Source organism: Guillardia theta (genome assembly GCF_000315625.1).
Source record: "Guillardia theta CCMP2712 unplaced genomic scaffold GUITHscaffold_59, whole genome shotgun sequence".
In the NCBI taxonomy this organism is placed as follows: Eukaryota; class Cryptophyceae; order Pyrenomonadales; family Geminigeraceae; genus Guillardia; species Guillardia theta.
Genome location: NW_005434615.1, coordinates 155667 through 175498, shown reverse-complemented (window position 1 = coordinate 175498; position 19832 = coordinate 155667). Strand labels below are relative to the sequence as shown.

The following is a 19832-nucleotide window of genomic DNA, read 5'->3' as shown; positions in this document are numbered from 1 at the left end:
AGCCTAGCTCCATGACATGAAACTTCCGCCAGATCTCCTGGTAGTTCCATTTGATCCTACTCAAAGATCAAGAAAATATGAATCGAATCAGCTTCAAGTGTGTTTCCACAGTTCGAGTCAGATATTCGACCGACCAATCTGGCCTGGGGAAGGCTTGTTTTTCCTATTCGAAGATCAATCAAACAAATTGAGGCTGAGATGAGAGGCCTAACTAGTAAACAACTTGCGGCTAGAGAGAGAGCCTGATTGAAGAGAGGAGTCATCCGAATGTGTAAGGCTTGATAGAATTGCATGAATTTTCAACAGCAACGAAACGATACCAAGAAAGAAAAAACTCCAGTAAACAATTCAACTAACCAAACATAAGATCAACATGATTGAGCATGTAATCGAGGCTCATAACCGACGGAATACAAGTTTGTTAGACTTGTACTAGTCCAAAGTCACGCAGATATCACATCGACCTTTTGTAACAAGACAGTTTTTGCTCAAGACCAAGTTTAATGCACACAAAACCAGAATTGAGGAGTGAGAGGACCTTAGCAAGACGGCTAGGAAAGCCCCCTCTTCGTCCCACACGCCGGCTACATCGGCCGCCTCGACACGTAAGTCGTCTTGGTTTACAGGAGAGTTTTTGTTAACTCGGCGCTATCTGACTGGCACGGCTGGCATACGTTCCATCATTGGCAACGGTACTCGGAACGGTTCGTCGATTACATGCTCAATCATGTTGATCTTATATTTGGTTAGTTGAATTGTTTACTGGAGTTTTTTCTTTCTTGGTATTGTTTTCCCGTTGCTGTTGAAAATTCATGCAATTCTATCAAGCTTTACACATTCGGATGACTCCTCCCTTCAATCAGGCTCTCTTTCTAGCCGCAAGTTGTTTAGGCCTCTCATCTCAGCCTCAATTTGTTTGATTGATCTTCGAATAGGAAAAACAAGCCTTTCCCCAGCCAGATTGGTCGGTCGAATATCTGCTTAACCGTGTGGAAACGCACTTGAAGCTGATTCGATTCTTATTTTTCTTGATCTTTGAGTAGGATCAAATGGAACTACCAGGAGATCTGGCGGAAGTTTCATGTCATGGAGCTAGGCTGTGGCATGCATAACTGGAGCTACTTCTGGATCGGCGAACAAGGTACAACTGCACAACAATCTTCAAATGCCTTGAAACGGATGTTCCAATCTCGCGGCAGCAATCTCTGGTCACAAGTTCTTTACGGTTCAAAAATTTATCTTTTGGTCTTCAAATGCCGGCGGGCACGCTCTCTCTCTCTCTCTCTCTCTTATCTGAACTCCGAAGTTCTCTCCTCAGACTCTCTTATCTTATCCTCCTTCTCTCGTCCTTGCATCAGCTCGCCAGGCATCTCCCTTATCTCTGCACTGCACATCTAATAGCCCTGCATGAAAATCTTCTTCAGAATGGACAATCCTTGAATGGTTATTGCCCACTCAGCATGACTGTGAACTTGACGTTGTATCATCGTATCTTGACTTGGATCTGCTGACATTCTTGTTTGCGTGACTTTCTGACGTCCGATGTACGATTCCAGGAAGTCGGGGGGAGGATGGAACGTATGCCAGCCGTGCCAGTCAGATAGCGCCGAGTTAACAAAAACTCTCCTGTAAACCAAGACGACTTACGTGTTTGCGAGGCGGCCAATGTAGCGTGTGTGGACGAAGAGGGGGCTTTCCTAGCCGTCTTGCTAAGGTCCTCTCATGTCTGGATGCTGGGGTTTCACATCCTAGCATACAGTCTATCTCTCATGTGCTCCTCAATTCTGGTTTTGTGTACATTAAACTCGGTCTTGAGCAAAAACTGTCTTGTTACAACTAAGGTCGATGTGATATCTGCGTGACTTTGGACTAGTACAAGTCTAACAAACTTGTATTCCGTCATAATTCAAGTCATGCGGTCTGTCACTTAGCCGCAAGTTTACTAAGTTAAATCATTACGTGACCGTCAACCAGGAGAGTCGAGGAACATGTCAGTTCTCAGTTAGTACTAAAAGTTAAAATGTCCTCTCAGCGGTGCACTAAGCAATGAGTATGCCATACTCCGAGCACAGTTGCTAGGCGGCCTAGAACTGTGAGTGCACCGAGGGCCGAGGCCGGCCGCCGGCCGGCCCGGCCGGCATCCGAGGCAAGCCCAGTGGCAGCCACTGAGTCATGGCCGGACAGGGGTAGTCTCTAGAAGATTGTAGCCCAGAAAGGACCGGGTGGTATGAGGGGAAAGGAGCACATGCGAGACGGCCTCCTGTCGTGGTGAAAGTAAGGGAGAGTGATCGTAGCAGAGGAGCCCATGAGAGCACAATCGACAGCTGTACGAGCTCTGTTGGTGATCACAATGCTTGGAATCGGCTCTGTTCGTGGATTTCGTGTGTTCAAGACGGCAGGTTGCCTCGCACATACGTTCTACAGAAACCAGCCAAGACCACACTTGCAATATCAGACCGCAAAATTTAGATGTGGACAAGTAAAGTTAGACCTTTCCAAGTCTTCAGACCAAGACAGACCAGAGAACAAGACAATCGTTGACTTTGAAAGTATAGGAGCAGCAGGAAATCTGCGCTTGAATAGGGACAAGGAGTCTCCCGTTGTGGACTCCAACGTTAACTTTGCCGTGAAGAAGTCTGACGAAGAAGAGAGTGGCAACAAACCATCTCCAGGCTTTGAGCAGGTTTAATTTGCTATGATTGACCACACGTGAAATTTAACGACAGTTGGTCGAATTTCCGTGCCATTTTCAAATTAAAGTTGTTGGATATCGGCAGGTCTGTTTTATACTGTAATCCAATGACAGGAATCTCATTTCTCGTTACAGGGAGAGTTTGTTGAAGACATCCTTGACTCTGTGGGCAATGTTGTTGGTACTTCCGCCACATCAATTTTGGTTAAAAAATGACTGAAGTGTTTAGGAGTCAAAAGAAGCGATCTAGCGCATTCGTACCGAGACAAGGGCAAGTGGCGATCCATCACAATTAGAGTACCAGTGGAAAGTGCAGATCAATTGTATGTATTGCTTTAATGGCTTGCTTGTTCCTGATCGATTTATACAGGTATCAGGTGTATGCTGCCATTCAGAAAGATCCAAGGGTAAAATACAAATTCTAATCGTGATGTCTCAAATACTGTAAAGTCTCAAATACCCATCCATTCCCAAATTCCGAAAAGCAGATCGGCTCCTGAGATTGGTTCTTCTGATTGATGCTGTGATATTCTGCATTTTTGAGAAAGAGTCAACGGGATACGGTTTCGTGTTTGTCATGACTACCTATTCCTGATATCTTCATCGCTGTTTCCGCCAGTGCGAATGTAGTCCCCTGGCTATCTTAGAGATCAGTATAGCCTATCCGCAAAGCACAGATTTACATGTGAACGAATTTGATCCTTCTCAGAGATAGACTGAAGCGCATATCGGCTGCACACATTGCTTGAAGGTCAGCAAACTTCGCAATTTCGGTGCAATTCGATGACCTGTAAATGCCACACCTGTACCACCCGCACTCCTCCGGCTGGTTGTCCCACTTTACCCAGCAACTGTTGGATCGTTATCGGAAGTCATGTGCAGTCTCCATAGATCATATGGCTCACGCGTTCTTGTCATCGTTCATTCGAGTGATGAAGCCCTGCAAATTCTGTGCCATTACAGACCCTAAGTTGCCATCAGATTCACTCAAATATTGAAAGAAACCACCGGAATGTGCCGGCTTGACCCGGAGACCTACTCTGATAGGAACATCTAGTCCTACGAGCCCTCGATTGGGATCTTTATCCAATTCTTCTCGTTCATGTATCATTGAGCAGCCCCTGTGAGAAATCACTGAAAGCCAAGCAAACACGCATCGCTTACTTGGAGATTTCGTTATGATAACTTTCTTTGAAAATCTTTGTTGCTTTCACAAACTGAGTTGCAGAAATACATAAGAAGGAACTTGAACAGATGTCATCAACCTCTTCTTGTAACTCTGTTTGGGCTTGCTGCAAGAGACACTGATTCGAATTGTATTGCAATGAAGCTTCTCTTTCGCGAACTTCTGCATTCCTGGAATCTGCACAATCCCTATTTCGATTCAAAAACATCCTTTTACTGATGGAATCCAACAGGAGAGTTTTGCTCTCCACATCCAATCGGTCAATTTTGTTGTCTGCAGGGAGCTCGAATTCTTTCCAGGCAGTAATCGTCCGACTGTGTGTCGATCCAGCCTCGCAATCCATCACTGGATCAGTCATGAGAGCTCAAGCTAACTTGGAGAAGCAGGGATTTTCAACCAATCTGTCAAAAGTCACTTAGAAAAAACATGACAAAGAATGGAAACAGATCTTTGAAAATAGTCGTAATTCAACAGGCTTTACAGGAGAGAGGTCAATGTACCTCAATGGTTATGATGTGGAGAATTACATTGAGTCCTTACATCATCTGTCTATGCTGCATCTACTGCGACAGAGCTTGCCTGCCTGCCTGCCTGCCTGCCTGCCTGCCTGCCTGCCTGCCTGCCTGCCTGCCTGCCTGCCTGCCTGCCTGCCTGCCTGCCTGCCTGCCTGCCTGCCTGCCTGCCTGCCTGCCTGCCTGCCTGCCTGCCTGCCTGCCTGCCTGCCTGCCTGCCTGCCTGCCTGCCTGCCTGCCTGCCTGCCTGCCTGCCTGCCTGCCTGCCTGCCTGCCTGCCTCATTAGCGCCAATAGTCATATGGTGCCCATCCTCCACTTTTTTTGTTAGACCTTCAATTATCGGATCCACCTCAGAACCTTATTAAGTTCAAATGGAAAGACAGCGATTGATTCCTACCCTTGTGATCGCTTTCAGTGCTGTAGGTCCGCACTCTGGTCCGCTATCCCCTCATATTAACTAAAAGTGTGCCGACTGGCCGCCATGGTAGAGGGGGAACCCTCCGCCGGCTCTTAGAGCGCTCTGAGAGGGAACCACTCGCACATGCAAAGACAGAGCATGAAGAACCCAGCAGACGAGTCTCAGTCCAGGAGCAGGTGAGTAGAGGCCTTGACTCATGTGGACATTCTGATTGCTGTTCCTCGGCGCAGGTTCACGGTGTTGGATGCGGAGGCCCCGGAGTTCACGCCGTCAGGGTGCATGGCACCTGAGCCCTTCGCTGTGGATGGAACAGCAGACATCACTATTGATGGGTTACAGATAGATGAGGAGGTTGAAGAAGTGGAGGAGGTCAGGTATGCAACAGTAGATCCAATGCAAGTCCAGTCCGACTGACCAGCGCACCGTTGACAGCGTCTCTTCTAAAGCTGGGTCAAGCAATGAATACAGAGCAAGCGGACGTTTAGTTGGAAAATTCAAAGCTGAAACTCGCTTACCAGTTTTCTTCACGCTGCAAGTATAAAATTTCCCGGCGTTCCATGCATGTGCTCATTTTGCCTGTTGCAGACAACAGACTCAGGATCTGAGAGAGGATCTTCGCTTCGTTCGGATGGAAGATCATCCCCCACGAATAGCATTGACAGTCCGTGCAAGCTTGTCTAGGCGAAGGAGTAACAGGATGGCAGGTTTGACAAATAGCTTCGATAGTATGCTGCCCGATGGAAGGTACTAAATAGAAAAGATGGCGAGACAGCTGATGATTTTGCAATTTCAAAGCATCATTCAGAGTCTTCTCATTTCAGAGCTTGTTGTCAAGATGCGCAGCGCAGATCCCTCCAAGGCTGCTGCAGCTGCAAAAAATGTCTTCGATATAGTTCGAGAGTATGAAGATTCAACCTCTTCTTTCAATGTAGAATGATCGGTCGTTGTGTCAGAACTTGTCCAACATGGCGTCAGAACCAGACACAAATTTGTAGAAGTCCTGACATGCTTCAAGCACTGGCTCATCTGCTCTTGTCTAGATCAGAACGATGCAGGTTCGTGTATTGGCCTGGTTGAGTGTTCCTCATATGGATCTCAAGGTACGAGGCAAGTAGAGCCCTTGGGAACATAGCGTTTCAGAACCCTGGATGTCTGGGACAGGTATCACACAGGCTCATCGTTGGATTGCGCTTCAGTCCTGAACGTCTCCACAGGCCCTCCCGCCGTCGGTGATGGAGGCCAGTGGAGCTGCCGACGCTCTGATGACCGACAACTGCTGGACTATCGTCACTACAGATGGCATGCTGGAAGGGCTAACGTAAAGCCTGCTTCGCTGCTTCGCTCTCTGACGATGACGGCTACACAGAGACGTTCTGCGCAACGGAAATGTGAACAGCAAGCACGAGGCAGCACGGGTCATCAACAACTGCGCAGCGTATAGCTCAAACGCGGCTGAGTACATCTCATCACGCATGGAGACGATCGAGGCTCTCAAGGTCATTTGATGCTGGCGTCGAGAGCGACTCCTCACCCTGTCTCTCAGAACCTCTGCGGTTCCGGAGGCAGAGCACAGAGAACGAAAGCAAAAGCGATCGGAGCCATTCATTGTCTGAGCACCTACCCCCAGGCCAGGAAGGTATGCCCGTCAGCAGTCGTGAATCGATCTCACTTGTCTCAGACGCTAATTGCCGTTCGAGTGGTGGAAGAAGCTCTGATTCCTACCTTGCTACAAAAGAAACGACTGTTTGGAGATGGGGATGAGTACAAAGCCATGCGAGCTGATACTGTATTAGCGCTCTACGACCACCAAGTTTCAACTCACTTTGTTTTCACAGCTCATGGCTGTGGCGAATCTTTCAGGGAGCCTCGAAGATTCTTTTCTTGCAGCAGATGCTGATTGTTTAAAGACAATCATCAAATGCTTGAGACATGGCTTAGACGGCAAAGTGCTGAAAACTTAAATTTATTGACAAGTTGTAATCTGTCTGTCTGAATAGATTTGGGCCGGGGTGGCATGGACGGCATACACAGCTTTGCTGCCGCTGACAAATCTCACAAAATGTGACAAGAACAAGGACCTTCTTGCTGAGCTTGGTCTGGTAAGTCTTTTGGGAGTTTTGAAAGCAGCACCTCCTCTTAATACCCCTTCACTCATCTCAAATCATGCAGATCGATCTCCTATGCCGATGTCTGAATGTCGGCTTGAGCAAGGTCGAGGAATCACTGGCGATGTCTTGCTTCGAGCACTTGGTGTTCTCTGCGGAGTGTCGGTGAGCCGCTGCTGTCAATGCTTCTTCTCTCATTCGCTCGTGACAATTTGGGAAGGCGACGAATGTTAACTTGTGGCGTCCTGGAAACTTTGAAAAACTACAGATCGCATGTCGATGATAGGTGGGGATTTTCAAGAAAAGCAAAGAGAATGATATGGATACTTACCAAGCAAAGCGAGGTAATCCATCAGAACAAGATATTTCAAATGTTTTTATTGTTTGATTTCCTAGAATGCAAAGATCGTCAATATGGCTCGACAACACAATGATCCAGAAAAAGGAAAGCATGTGTATCTCAGTTATTTTCCTGAAAATCAGCCTGAAAAAGTTAGGGCACTGAAAGAAAAGTTAGATGGTATTGGCTGTGCCGCAAACATCTTTGTGTCTGCTGTGTTGATGGCTCGCAGGTCATGGGTTTGTTCTCTGGTCGAAGAGCTCAAGCAGTGAGAATGAGACTGCTGAAGCCATCGCTTCCTCCTCCTTGGTCATCTGTTGCATCACTAGGGAGTACAAGGAGTGTCCCACTTGTAGATTTGAAGGAGCGCTGGCGTTTGAACTTGGCAAGGAAATTCTCTGCATAGTAAGACATGCGAGTGACCGCCGGCTATCTGAGTTGGTGCAGGTGCTGGAGAACGGCTTCAATGAAGTCTCGTGGGGCTGGCTCAGTGAGGTGATCAGGGATAAGACGTCCTTGGACTGGGGGGGAGATGAATCAACAGGGTTGACTCGCGCTATCAACATTGTGCTGCAAACGCACGGCAAGTTCTACGGAGTCGCTCTCCCTTCTCCTGTTCAAAGTCCAAACATGAAGCCAAGAGCACGAGGAAGTCCGAAGGGAAACAGCAGCGAAGCAGCGAACCCGCGGAGACGGATTCAAAACTATTGAGTGCAATGTGTTGTCTATTTACAAAAATCATCATTCATAAAACTTGGGAAGTGGTTCGATCTTTCCTTCTTCGACGAAGTCTTGTGCAGTCATGCTTTCAATATACTCTTCCACTTGACGACGAAGATATTCATCATTCTCTTCGCTGTCAGATGACGATGAATGTTCTATATGATACAGCAGAAGTTCTTTCCTAGCCTTCTCCACTTTTTGTCGCAAAATCTGCAAGGCAAACATTCAGTCACGTTTGTATAGGGATAAAGCACTCACCTCAGATTTCTTCCTCTCGTTGTCATACATCCTCTTCCATTCCTCAACGTCAACAAACCTTCTTTTCTGCTCAGCTGATTGCTCTGCTGTCAGCTGCCCCCGATGTCGGATGCCCTCTTGCAAAGCAACACAATTTTGCCTAGACCTCTCCAAATCAAATATTTGATTCAACTTCTTCTCATTCTCTCCTATTGTCACATTCACATTTCGTTCTAGAGCTTGAAGTCTGGCATTTATACTTGACAAGATGTACATTTTGGCCTTATTTCGCTCTCTCTCAAGAGCATAGAGCTCTAAAGATTTGGAATACAATGTTTCATATGAAAACACGTACTGGTCCAAAGCATGAATGTAACTCAAACAAGTGGATTCGTCTTTAGCCCAATCTTCCTCCTGATAGCTCTCATGGACATTTGTTAGCATCTCATCAAATGTCTTGCAATCATGATAATACAGCCTGGGAGTAACATGAGCGTTCGAAATCACACGTTCCACCCATCTGAGTTCAGAAATTGTAGGTGGCGGCCTGCGCTGCCTACGTAGTCTAAAGAGCAAAGAATTCCAGATCAAGCCAAAATAAGATGTATATTCCTCATATTTCAAAAATGACAAACCGGTGATGGCATTGAAAAACATTAGAACCCATTTTGGCGATTGCATCTTCACTTCATGAAGGTCATGGAGAAAAATGAAACCGGCAAAGACAAACGACACCAAAAAGGTTACATGAAACGAGAGCTGATACAAAGCATCCGTGTTTACAATCTTATTTGCAATATTTGACATTCCAGGTTGAGGCTGTGGTATCACTTTTCTTTGTATTTCATTGCTGCTGCCAAATACTGTTGTGAAGATCTCCATTCCATCTGATCCGACGAGGTAAATGTACGAAAATGCAACACAGAGCAGGAAGTGAGCTAACAGAACAAGTTCAAGAACGTTGTATCGTGACGTTTGTAAGGTCTAAAGTAGAGTGACGAGAAAACGTTGAGACAGAGGAACGACATTAAAATCATTAGCTGCACGTATCCGTTATTTTTGAAGATATGAGCCAAAACCACGACTAGAATCTTTCGAACTGTATGAACTGATTCCCACCAATAATATCTCATTTCGTACTGACTAGTTAACCAGCCAAACTGGCGCAAATATCGATTTTCACCAAGATTCTGAAAATTCCAGCCTTGAATGAGAATGTACAAAGTCAAGCCTGGAAATAAAATGAACCATATAAAGCCTAATGTGTACGACAGAAACTTCATCATGCTGTGAGATGCACTGAAGCAAGAAAAATCTGGATATGAGCCCAAATACTGAAAATTCTCTGATACTGAAGTGCAAGCAAATGGTTCTAAAAGGAGCGAAGCCACCGTAACGGTTAAAAAATGACTATACACAATGCTGTAGTGAATCACTTCCTGAACTTGTTCCTCTATTTCCTGCCTGGTGTAGATCTTCAACGAATCACGGTCCTTACTCGACCTAAGCTCCTCTGACGACTCTTCTGCTACCTCTTCCTGCACATCGAAGAGGGTGTCAAGGTTGGTGTTTTCCTCTCCTGTAGCATCCTCCTCAAGCGCAGAGAAGAGAGGCTTGATCTTGTTCGACCTCCCAGACTTTTTCGATTGTTTCACACTTGACTTGTTGTTTATGTCACCCACAAGCAGCTTTTGTTGAGTTACCTTGATTTCATACTCGTCTAAAACCTTCTTTCGATTGTAAATCTGAATGTAACGTGAGCCACTGAAAATCAGAAGCAAGGCATGTGGTACTGCTAGTTGAAAGGACCAGCTCCAAAAGTACGACGAAGGCATCAAATTCAAACAATTCCAAGGGATTCCATTGAAATTGAGATTGAAAATGGAGAGCATGCTCAACAACCTCTGCGCATTTCGTTCTAGTGGAATGGAATATTTACCAAAGACAGCCAGAAGCTGAACGTGAGTTATTATCATATACATGGATCGTGCTCGAGATGGAATCATCCAGAAGACGAAAGCCCACAACATGGTTGACACGACGATTGCATATGCAAAATAAAGAGCCTGCATTACAAAGAAGTTGTCATTGAATGGACACAGATAGCACAGTCCATCGATGAATCGATAAAACTCTGGTGCACAAGTGCTGCAAAGGACTCCTGTATAACCCATTGAACAGTGAGCATTGATTGAGTAGGAAATGTTGTCGATTTGAACCGAATGGTTATTAATGCCATATTGAAGTGTACAGTTCGTCTGGTTGACATTTATCCCAGCGGATGTGTAGATGTCTAAGCGTTCTGGTCCGTACACAAGGATGTCATTCCGGTAGAGACAGATAGCCTCTCGTTCCTGCACGTTCACATCGGGGTATCCTATACATACTCCGCGGATGTAGTTGAATGAACAAGGAGCAAACACTGCTCGTCCGGGATAGACCGCACTCACAGCTGGATCATACCTATCTTGGGTCCAGTACGCTTGTGACGTCCAATAACCAGTCCTTGCAACGGGCAGCAGGGTCCCCCCATGACAATACGCGCCATGAGGACAAGGGAAACAAGGATGCCCGGCCCGACCAAGCACGTCGTAGGTTCCGAAAGCACAGACACACTTGTTGATTCCATCTGCCCTGTCACTGATCGTCCTCGTATTGTTGGGGCATGGAGTACATGATGTTGATCCCCCGGTGTAGGTGAAGTGTGTTGACCCGCACTTGCTGCAGCTCGAAGATCCTGACGACGAGGCGAACGTTCCGCCAATGCATGGGGTGCACTTTGTCTGTCCTGACGCTTCGCTGTAAGTGCCGGCAGGACACGCCGAGCATTGAGGAGAACCAGGAAAGCCACTGAAAAATCCTGGCGGACACAAAATGCATGTGGATGAACCAAGCTCATCTTGATATTGACCAGCAGGACATTTCTGACATTGATTACTGATGGCAGATGTCATTCCATAGTATCCTCTAGGGCAGGGTTGACATGTTCCAAACCATCCAACCTGACCTGAAACTGCATGCTGACAGAAGCTTCCTGACCCACACCTAACATCAAATCGAGCATTGCCTCCATAATTCACAAGAGAAGGCAAATTTTGACCTTCAGTGGCATTGATAAGCCGATATTGAAGACGTGAATATGGCAGCCCACAAGTTGTGGGATTGGGTTGGTACAGCAAGAAACCACTGAACTGACTTAGTGTGCTTGTTAAGGTATTTCCTGATTGGCTTCGGATGGAACCGTGAGAGGGGAACGATGTCACGTCGAGAGCGAAATGGTCTATAAGGTAAGCTCCATCAGGGCTTGGCTGCACTCCCTGTAAAGGAAACCTAACAAACGTACTGTTGTCAGTATATTTCTGATTGATGAGTACATTAGAGCTTGTCGGAAAGTCAATTGTTGGCTTGACTGTGATACGCACGTAGGCCTCTGGCGACCAGTGGATCTGCTGTGAGAATCTTGATGAAGAGGTTGCAGCGTTTCCTCCATGATCTCGAACAGCAAAAGTAAACATGTCCTCTCCAGCAAAGTTGTGAAATGGTATGTACACGACTCTGCGTTCTTGATTTTGAATCATTCCCCTCGGCGCCTTAGAGTAGGTGCCCATCACGCGGATCTTTTTGACAAATTGTAGAAAGTTCAAATTTTGCCCATTAAATGTTCTACCATCTTGGCTGCAGGCTTCAAGTCGCAAGTGCGAAGACTGAAATATTGTTTTCTCGAAGTCAAGACTCAAGAGGTTGTTATTACGTTGCACCTGATTGGGCAGTCCTCTGAAAAGCTCGAACCATATGTTTTCTGGGTATCTTCGTCCATGTATTTCGTTGAGAATATCCTTCCCACCATAGTTCTCGAACCAAGTGTCAAAGTGACTTAAGAAGTTGTGATGCTGTCTTCCAACAATGTATCGACCTTTGCCGGCTGTACTGTTCCATACCTGTGAGCACACGCTCAATTGACTGTGATCGTTGTTTGCACAAGAAACACGATTCAGAGTATATTCTTCAGAGGAAACCAGGTAACCTTCATTGTCAAAATGGAGGCTACCAGAGTCATAACCAGATAGATTTGTGAGATCAACTTTCCGACTTGTAAGTGGGATGTCCTGCAAAGTTCGGGTTGCAGTTTCCTCGTTATAGTCATGAGAATCATCGTTGAAGACTGCTGGTCGCTCTGCCAGTATGCGGAACGGAGTGTCAAATCGAATGGGGTAAAAGATCTCCATGCCGGTCAGATAGACACTCTTCTCAATGGTGACGTCAGCCGCCACAGTGCCCCTCCTTCCACAAAGTGCTTTGAAATTTCCATTATCGCTGGAGTTGAAACTCCATGAGTTGTACCCGTAACCAGAATTCAGAATTATGCTAGAATCCTTTCGATTGATCATCATTCGTAAATCTTCTCCAGCTCGATTCACAACCTGGACAACGGGGTAATCTTGGTCATCTATCGCTCCTGTGTCGACAACAGAGATGTTCGCCCACTGAAAAATTGATTCGTTGACGGAACTCAAACGATTTCCCACAGCACATGATGAAGAATTCGAAGCTGAAACACATTGATACAATGTACCATGAATTGGCGGTTTTATCACAAACGTCTGAGGTCTGTTCTGATCATCAAGATCTCTGCTCTTGAGATATATTTCACTTATTGTGTCCTCTTGCACTTCTACCGAGGAATTCAATGCAACAGGACGATTGTTCACAGATCTGACATGTATATCAACAAAAGCTTCCGTTTCTTGCCCTTGAGGATGTTTGATATACCATTTGAATTGTGAAGATCCGCTTTCAAATTTCTCCATCTCATATATCACAAAGAAACCATCCCTTGCATGTTGAAAACCCGGAATCACTCTTGTTTCAATAAAACTGGTAACTTCTGTGTCATTGTTCGCGATCAAATCTCCTTTCATGAAGCAAAATTCACCAATAGATTCAAGATCGCATTCATAGGATCCAGGAAGTGTTGTGTTTGCGGGATAATACAAGCTTTCAGGCTGCCTCGTCAAAGTCGGAAACCGAGGTGCAAGGGGACAAACGCACTTTCCAGGAAAATCAGGATGAGACTTTGAGATTCTTTCTGCTTGATACAATTGTCCACGAACTGGTGTATTCACAAAGACTGAGAATGGGGCATTTAGCACACTTGTGCCCCTGTGATAATCGAGAACTTGCAGATGAATCAACATTGAACTGCTTTCTTGCCAGGTGATAGAAGAATTCAGAGGAATGGCCAATTTTTCAAGAATGATTTGAAACCAGACGTGCACAAAAGGAGGAGGACTATTTGTATTGACGATAAATTCACTTCCAGGAAGGTAATCAAATTTTCTGATGATGAATTCATCCTTGATGGTATCTGAAGAAGCGGCAGTCAGTCATATGGGTCATACTGCAGCAATAGAGCTAAGGGGTACCTTGAAGTAGCTGAAAGCCTGTGCTATCTTTGATGTAATAGTTTGCTTCACCTAGATGGGTCGGCACGTACCATAACACATGCTGTGAGTTCGACCAGTAGGCAGTTGGACGTGTGTCGCCTGACGGATATTCGGAAAACGACCCAACCATTCGTTTCGAGAATTGTGTTGCAACAGCTTTGACGTCAGTCATCCATCCCACCGATCTATGACAGGACCACAAACAAGGACGCGGCTTAATTGATACACAATCTCCAGGGGTACAAGAAACTTTGTACATGACAGGAAATGCATGCAAGGTCTGAATCGAACCAATGAAAATTCCATACTCAAAACCCACAAAATCCACTCCGTCATTCCTTCCCTTTCCAGCTGAGATCAATGGTTCTAGACAATTATTAATGCTGTTGACTCCTTGAGACTGCAAAAGTAAAATCGTTTAGCATAGAAAGCAGACTGAATTACAAGGTATACTTACTCCATTGCAGATACATGACGGATCATCCAATTTCAATATGGAAGGATGTGCGTAAGTCCAATCATACCCCTCTCCCATGTTGATCATGTCGACTCGACTCACACCTCCATCGGTGCTTACTTGTGTTATGTTTCCCAACACGTTTCGACCTGAACCTGAACAAGATCATAGAATTCAGCTCCATGCTCAGTGCGGAGTTCACACAAATACCTCCATCTGACGCGGTGATCAATACTCCCGGTTTGCAACCCTTCATTTGTGGACTAATCACCTCTACTCCAATGATGCTTCCCTTGCATCCCTTGGGTCTGTAGATTACTTGTTGATTGTTGCTTGTTGAAGGAAGATCGGGGCAGGAAGTGTAGCCAGGACCACACACTACCTCCACATTGTCGCAGTCATCAGCTCCAAGGTAGATTTCACCAAAAGAAGGGTTCGTCTCCACACGAGAAAAGATTGCTGATTGGTCCAATCCTTTTTCAAACGCAATACTAATGAGATTCAAAGGAATCGGTTGGGTCGAATCTGGTAGAACAATTTGAATTGTTCGTGAACCGTAGATGGGTGCTGTCGAAGCAACTTGCATGGGCGCCCAAAGAAATTCACCTCCTCCCAGACTTCCAGGTGAATTTGCACTGGCAACAAAACTCAATGAGTGCAGAAGAGACAGGAAAGATACCTGTTGACCGATTCATCTCGAACTTGAAGGGGCCATTCGCGAAAGTTATCTCTTGATGTCGAGAGGTAATCTTTTCCATAAAAGTCGAAACTATAGTAGATCAGCAGGCTGTAATTTGCTTCTATTGGATTGAATGTGTAAAAAGCATCTCCATTCAATGCGACGTCATAGGCAATTTGAATATCCCATTGTGTTCTGAAATATCCATAGAGCCGAAATTCATCGATGTTTGCGCTCAGGGCTGCCCAAGGACTGTATCCTCCAGGAGCCATCAATTCGCAATATTTGTAAAACAGGTTTCTCCAGGGCTCATCTTCCACAAATTCGCTCCATCTGAGCGATCACAAAGTTAACGAGATGTTTTTCAAATTGTATCCCTCAATTGAATACACCTGTTGTCTTGTGGAACAGATCCCTCAAATAATTGTGCATTGTTCAAGTAGTTGGAACCTGTTGCGAGATTAGGGAGAATCACTCCAAATTATTTCTCTCATGTTTACGTAATCGATTGAACATCAAAAGCAGTTCATTGTCGGTGTATGGAGTGTTGATTTCAGAAGTAGATTTTTTGCTGGTCACAAGTTGATAGAATCTGAAAAAAAATCATCTGGGAATAACCAACAATCAATAAAACAAAAACCTCTCCCTGAGTGTTGATTCTGCAGTTTGATATTTCTTTGTCATCTTTTGGCCAATGACAACCTCGTTCTATCGAAAAGTGTCAGTCGTATTCTTCTCTTGTTACATGAAGTATACTTGAGGTGACAATGTAACTGCTGGCAGGTAAGACTGTACATTACGTGTAAAAGATTCAGGAAACAATAACATTCGTGATCAAATTCACCGATGTCCTGTAACTACCATCGACAAATATGGCGATTTCAACATGTATGCAATCTCGCTCGATTTGACAGCTTTCACTCTGAAAGCAATACGTCGACCCTTGAAGAGGATCCTTTTTCAACATCAGAGCGCGCATAATCGATACGAGCTCATACAGAACAGACGAGCCTCCAGCTAAACGCGAGATGATGCCACAATCCGTCGTTTATCCCCACCTTGAAAATCAGTCAAGACCCCTGGCACAAAATGAATACTAGATCATCTACCCCGCTGTTCAAGGAACGATTGTTCAAATGATAAAAATGAAGGTTTGATGTATCGGCTATCTCAAACTCCCTTCCTCTTGCATCACTCCAAATTGTCAGCAAGGTTTGACCAGAATGAATCTTATCATGTTGTATCCATAACTGTATACTGAATTCGTATTGAGGGAAGTTGTCATTGGAAAAAATCATAAAATCATCTCCACCTGCAATCCAATCAGAAAACATGGCTCTCGTTCCGAGGATTAGCTACCGTCAAAAGAGAGCATTTGTCCACCAAATCCAACTTGAGGATACTTTTTCCCAAATTGAATCTGTATACTGATGTTGAAATGAAATGTGGAGTTGGTACATGTTCCACAAAACTTGCTGTGGATATCACCAGATCCTTTGCATTTCGATCGATCAAGGCTACAACTAGACTCTGTCCCATTTGGCACGGATGAGGGTGGTGATCGTAGGATCCAAAAGTCTACAGCGAAACTGACAGACGTGTTATACCCAGAAACTGGCTGGCTCTGATTGGTAAACAAAGATATTGGTGGTCGAAACCAGAGAATTCCAGAGTCATGAGCAGTGACCTGGAATCATATCAATAAGGTACTCAATCTTCGAAAATCATACCGTCGAAGGCGTATCAGTTATTGCCTCACCCACATTGAAGACCTTCGTTCCAGATGAGTCCACCTTTGAGCAACATGGTGCAGAGAGCGGGACTCCTGAGGCAGTATAGCCTGTACAACAAATCATCAGTCCTCTTTCCTTGTGCGATGACAGCATCATTACAGCAAGCCTGACAGCTCGAAGGCCAAACGTAGGAGCACGGCGACAGTCGGTATGCTTGCAAAAGTTCGCCAATATGAGGCAAATTTGTAACATAGAATAGAGATCCAAGAGTATTGCGCTGGATTGAAATTCCTTTGTTGTTAGAAAGAGAACCTTCGTAAATAGGGTTTACAAAATCATTGAGGTTGAGCAGCAACAGATTTTGGTCATCGACGGTTTGGATAGAAACAACCTGTTCCACCTTAATGCTTTGTGCATTTTCATTTGGAGGAACGGTCACTGTTCCGATACTCAAGGAGAGCGAGGAAGCAAGGAGGATGAGGGAGAGCAAGGCACGATGCTCGCCCCTCGAATTCATGCTCAAGCCATAGCGCTCGGGGAGTTTGCTAGATCAGCCAATAACCGATGATGTAACGGTAGTGTCTAGGCTGTGCCCCGATGATCGGCCCGGAGTCCCGGGCCCGGCGCCGCGGTCGCACTGGCACTGTATTAACAGCCTGACAGGCTCGCCGGGCCGGGGGATCAGCCGGGGCCGTGTGGCTCACAGAGCCTCGGAGCCTGCCGTCGCCGCTCACGGCGCCTGCCGTACTGCGGCCTCACTTTGAGTAAACTGTCTTCACTCAGCCTCGGCGCCGCACCGCCGGTCACGGGCCGGTCCGGGTAAGTCAGGCTACATCACTATCATTATTACTTTACTAGGGCCTTGTAAAGTGAGAGTCCGTCAAACAGATACCGGAGAACTGAACTGTTCAGGGTAATACCCGTCCTTCTTCCCGGCTCCCACCCCACCCTGCTAGGCTGATAGTGACAGAGAAGCGCCTCGTGTGGTTCCATTTGACTTTCCCCCGCCGAATCCGATCTCAGCGATTGACTGCCCTTGCTCTACCAGTTCAAAATATATTGATTGCATACTTGAAATTTGAAATTTGGTCAAAGAAATTCAGAGAAACTTTTAGCCGCTGGAGCCCGGGGGGAGGGCCGTCTGACCGCCTTGTGCCGCCACATTCCCTCAAGAGGGACGGAGAGGCTGGTCGGACGCCGCCCTTGCCCTACGCTCCCTACAACCTTGCTGCACCCTTCGGCTACATCGATACCTTTCTCTTTCTTCCTTCATGTTGTCTCCTTTCGTGCAGGTCGGTTGACGATGAATGTACATTCTACAAATCGAGATTGATGGTTTCATAGCAGGTTGACGACTATGATGATTCCATCTGCTTCTTGGAGAGTGGCAATTTATCCATGCCATCCTCTCCTGCTTCGTTGTCCGGCGAACAGCTTTCGACCTCCTTCGGATCTGATGTAGAAGAAGGGATGTTCCAAGAAGGCCTCGACATCATTCCATACCTTGCCGAAAACGAAACGGAGGATGGCACAATGCCGACAATCGATGATAACCATTCACACGTTCCTGAGGACTTCGGCGATTCATTCAGTGAAGCAGAAGCAAATGGCAACTCATCTGCAAAAGTCTGCGCCTTTGAAGAGGTCTCGCGAGAATCCATGCCGCTGCCATGCGAACATGCGCAGATTCAAGACAGCGCAGATATGACGCCGAAGAGCTGGGCTCAACAGATCAGCGCCGATGACAGTTATTCAAATTTTTCAAAGCTTCCATTGGCAAGAATCAAGAAGATAATGAAATGCTCCCCACAAGTGCAGGTACAACACTGGTACCGTGTGAAACCTCCCAATCTGATTTCACTACCTTTTTGCCAGATGGTTGCAGGAGAGTCTCCCATTGTCCTGGCTCACACCTGTGAACTCTTCATCAAAGAAATCACAAGCGCGGCTTGGAGTCATTGTACCGCACAGGGCAGAAGGATGATCTTGGAATCAGATCTCAGGGCTGGCTTGTACTCTGAAAGTGTAAGGCAATGCCATGATCGAATCTTTTCGAAGGTGCAGACTCGTTATTCAAGAGGACATTAACAGAGGATTCCAAGCAAACTCTCACTTTCTTGTTGATCTTGTTTGCGGTGCTCTTGATTTTTTCATCATGCTAGTATTGTTTCAATAAAACGGCTCTGCATCACTTTACACTACTTGATACTGAGGCAGACTCGGCTTGCAGTGCGACCCAGGAGATGCGAACCATGGTTCGACTGGTGGGGCTCATGGCTTGTCTCGTGCACTTGGCCGCAGGTTTCGTCATGCCGGGAAGATTGGGTGAGATGAGAAGCGGAAGAGTGAGAAGAAGAGAAGAAGAGAATGGAAGGATGCAGATGAAAGCAGATGAGAGAATGATCTGAAGGGTTGGTTGGTACTGTGACATAGTTCCATTGAACACTTTGTCAGGTTTCTGTTCATCAAGAAGAAGTGTGCAAGGAAAGTGTTTGCAGATCAGAATGGGCAGATGGGATAGTCCGACATGGAGGTCTGATTCTGTCTTGATTATTGGAGTCGTTAGTAACATCTGGCATGAAGATGGGGTTACTCCCAAGGAGATGCGCATGACTTGGCCTTTCAGCTCAGGACGAAGTTGTTTGACGAGGTTGATGCCATCTTACTTGTTTCTCCCCATTGACTTTTTCGCTATTTTCTGAAAGAATTCTAGAATGGATTGGTTGAGAAACTTGGTCAACGGACAGAGCGTAGAGTGGGAAGATGTCAAAGTCGTGCTCGGACTTTTGTGGCAACGAGCCAACCGTGAAGGTGGAACAAACTACAATCATCGTCATCGTTATCATGTCCGTCATTGAGACGTCTTGCAGCTTGGCAAGGCTCGGACTATTACAACGACATCTTGAACAGGATGGTAGCCGCACACTACGAGGTGCGAGCTTCCGTCTGTTTGCTCCGGCTAATATGCTACGTAAGGGTTCTCAAGAATCCGACAAAGTGCTCATGGCAGACATGGAAGAAGGTTTACATCGCATCTCAGCATATCAGGTCGGTGATCCTGTGAAGTTCCGATCCGAGTCTGGAACTTATCGTGACTTTTCAAGGACATGGATGTGCTCATGGAGATCCTTGGGCAGGCAGATGGAGACTTCACAAGTCATGACTTCGATCGGAGGCTCGTTGCCCTGCGAGTGTTTATGGGGTTCGACTTTGTGAAGAGTGGGATCTGACATACATTGCAATGTACGATCACAGCGATATTTGATTCCGATTTTATTGAATCATAACTTGAAAGTTTTTCTAT

At 45.9% G+C, this 19832-nt stretch overlaps 6 protein-coding genes across 6 annotated transcripts; 4 read left to right on the top strand and 2 right to left on the bottom strand.

Moving 5' to 3' along the window:
• The first annotated feature begins 2239 nt into the window (after nucleotides 1–2239).
• On the top strand, nucleotides 2240–3156 carry GUITHDRAFT_153808 (hypothetical protein). The gene is made up of 5 exons (XM_005828383.1): nucleotides 2240–2683; nucleotides 2727–2777; nucleotides 2828–2873; nucleotides 2922–3015; nucleotides 3063–3156. Exons 1-5 carry the CDS (start codon nucleotides 2351–2353, stop codon nucleotides 3115–3117), a joined length of 579 nt encoding a protein of 192 aa, XP_005828440.1. The 5' UTR covers nucleotides 2240–2350; the 3' UTR covers nucleotides 3118–3156.
• A 1777-nt stretch (nucleotides 3157–4933) lies between these two features.
• On the top strand, nucleotides 4934–7966 carry GUITHDRAFT_141945 (hypothetical protein; the record flags this gene model as incomplete). The annotated part of the gene is made up of 15 exons (XM_005828382.1): nucleotides 4934–4986; nucleotides 5041–5184; nucleotides 5396–5554; nucleotides 5911–5971; nucleotides 6025–6128; nucleotides 6177–6306; nucleotides 6354–6446; nucleotides 6489–6620; nucleotides 6646–6756; nucleotides 6808–6909; nucleotides 6980–7080; nucleotides 7184–7259; nucleotides 7312–7435; nucleotides 7488–7660; nucleotides 7703–7966. 15 exons carry the CDS (start codon nucleotides 4934–4936, stop codon nucleotides 7964–7966), a joined length of 1827 nt encoding a protein of 608 aa, XP_005828439.1.
• Nucleotides 7967–7996: 30 nt separating this feature from the next.
• GUITHDRAFT_112429 (hypothetical protein) lies at nucleotides 7997–8659 on the bottom strand (the record flags this gene model as incomplete). Its single annotated transcript, XM_005828381.1, has 2 exons — nucleotides 7997–8188; nucleotides 8237–8659. 2 exons carry the CDS (start codon nucleotides 8657–8659, stop codon nucleotides 7997–7999), a joined length of 615 nt encoding a protein of 204 aa, XP_005828438.1.
• Nucleotides 8660–10752: 2093 nt separating this feature from the next.
• GUITHDRAFT_43628 (hypothetical protein) lies at nucleotides 10753–11199 on the bottom strand (the record flags this gene model as incomplete). Its single annotated transcript, XM_005828380.1, has 1 exon — nucleotides 10753–11199. A coding segment is annotated over one exon (447 nt), but the record flags the coding sequence as incomplete, so codon positions are not given.
• Nucleotides 11200–18256: 7057 nt separating this feature from the next.
• GUITHDRAFT_42834 (hypothetical protein) lies at nucleotides 18257–18541 on the top strand (the record flags this gene model as incomplete). Its single annotated transcript, XM_005828379.1, has 2 exons — nucleotides 18257–18346; nucleotides 18404–18541. Coding segments are annotated over 2 exons (228 nt in total), but the record flags the coding sequence as incomplete, so codon positions are not given.
• A 218-nt stretch (nucleotides 18542–18759) lies between these two features.
• Nucleotides 18760–19822, top strand: GUITHDRAFT_153807 (hypothetical protein). Its single transcript, XM_005828378.1, has 7 exons — nucleotides 18760–18853; nucleotides 18983–19061; nucleotides 19112–19178; nucleotides 19234–19339; nucleotides 19399–19460; nucleotides 19505–19576; nucleotides 19633–19822. Exons 1-7 carry the CDS (start codon nucleotides 18781–18783, stop codon nucleotides 19756–19758), a joined length of 585 nt encoding a protein of 194 aa, XP_005828435.1. The 5' UTR covers nucleotides 18760–18780; the 3' UTR covers nucleotides 19759–19822.
• Nucleotides 19823–19832: the final 10 nt, after the last annotated feature.

What these genes read in the sequence shown, in the direction of transcription:
- GUITHDRAFT_153808 (XM_005828383.1), top strand. Translation starts at nt 2,351, where the DNA reads ATGCTTGGAATCGGCTCTGTTCGTGGATTTCGTGTGTTCAAGACGGCA. An exon ending in CATCTCCAGGCTTTGAGCAG is followed by an intron (nt 2,684 to 2,726) that starts GTTTAATTTGCT and finishes ATTTAACGACAG; the next exon opens with TTGGTCGAATTTCCGTGCCA. An exon ending in GTGGAAAGTGCAGATCAATT is followed by an intron (nt 3,016 to 3,062) that starts GTATGTATTGCT and finishes CGATTTATACAG; the next exon opens with GTATCAGGTGTATGCTGCCA.
- GUITHDRAFT_153807 (XM_005828378.1), top strand. Translation starts at nt 18,781, where the DNA reads ATGGTTCGACTGGTGGGGCTCATGGCTTGTCTCGTGCACTTGGCCGCA. An exon ending in GCAACGAGCCAACCGTGAAG is followed by an intron (nt 19,340 to 19,398) that starts GTGGAACAAACT and finishes GACGTCTTGCAG; the next exon opens with CTTGGCAAGGCTCGGACTAT. An exon ending in TGGTAGCCGCACACTACGAG is followed by an intron (nt 19,461 to 19,504) that starts GTGCGAGCTTCC and finishes ATGCTACGTAAG; the next exon opens with GGTTCTCAAGAATCCGACAA.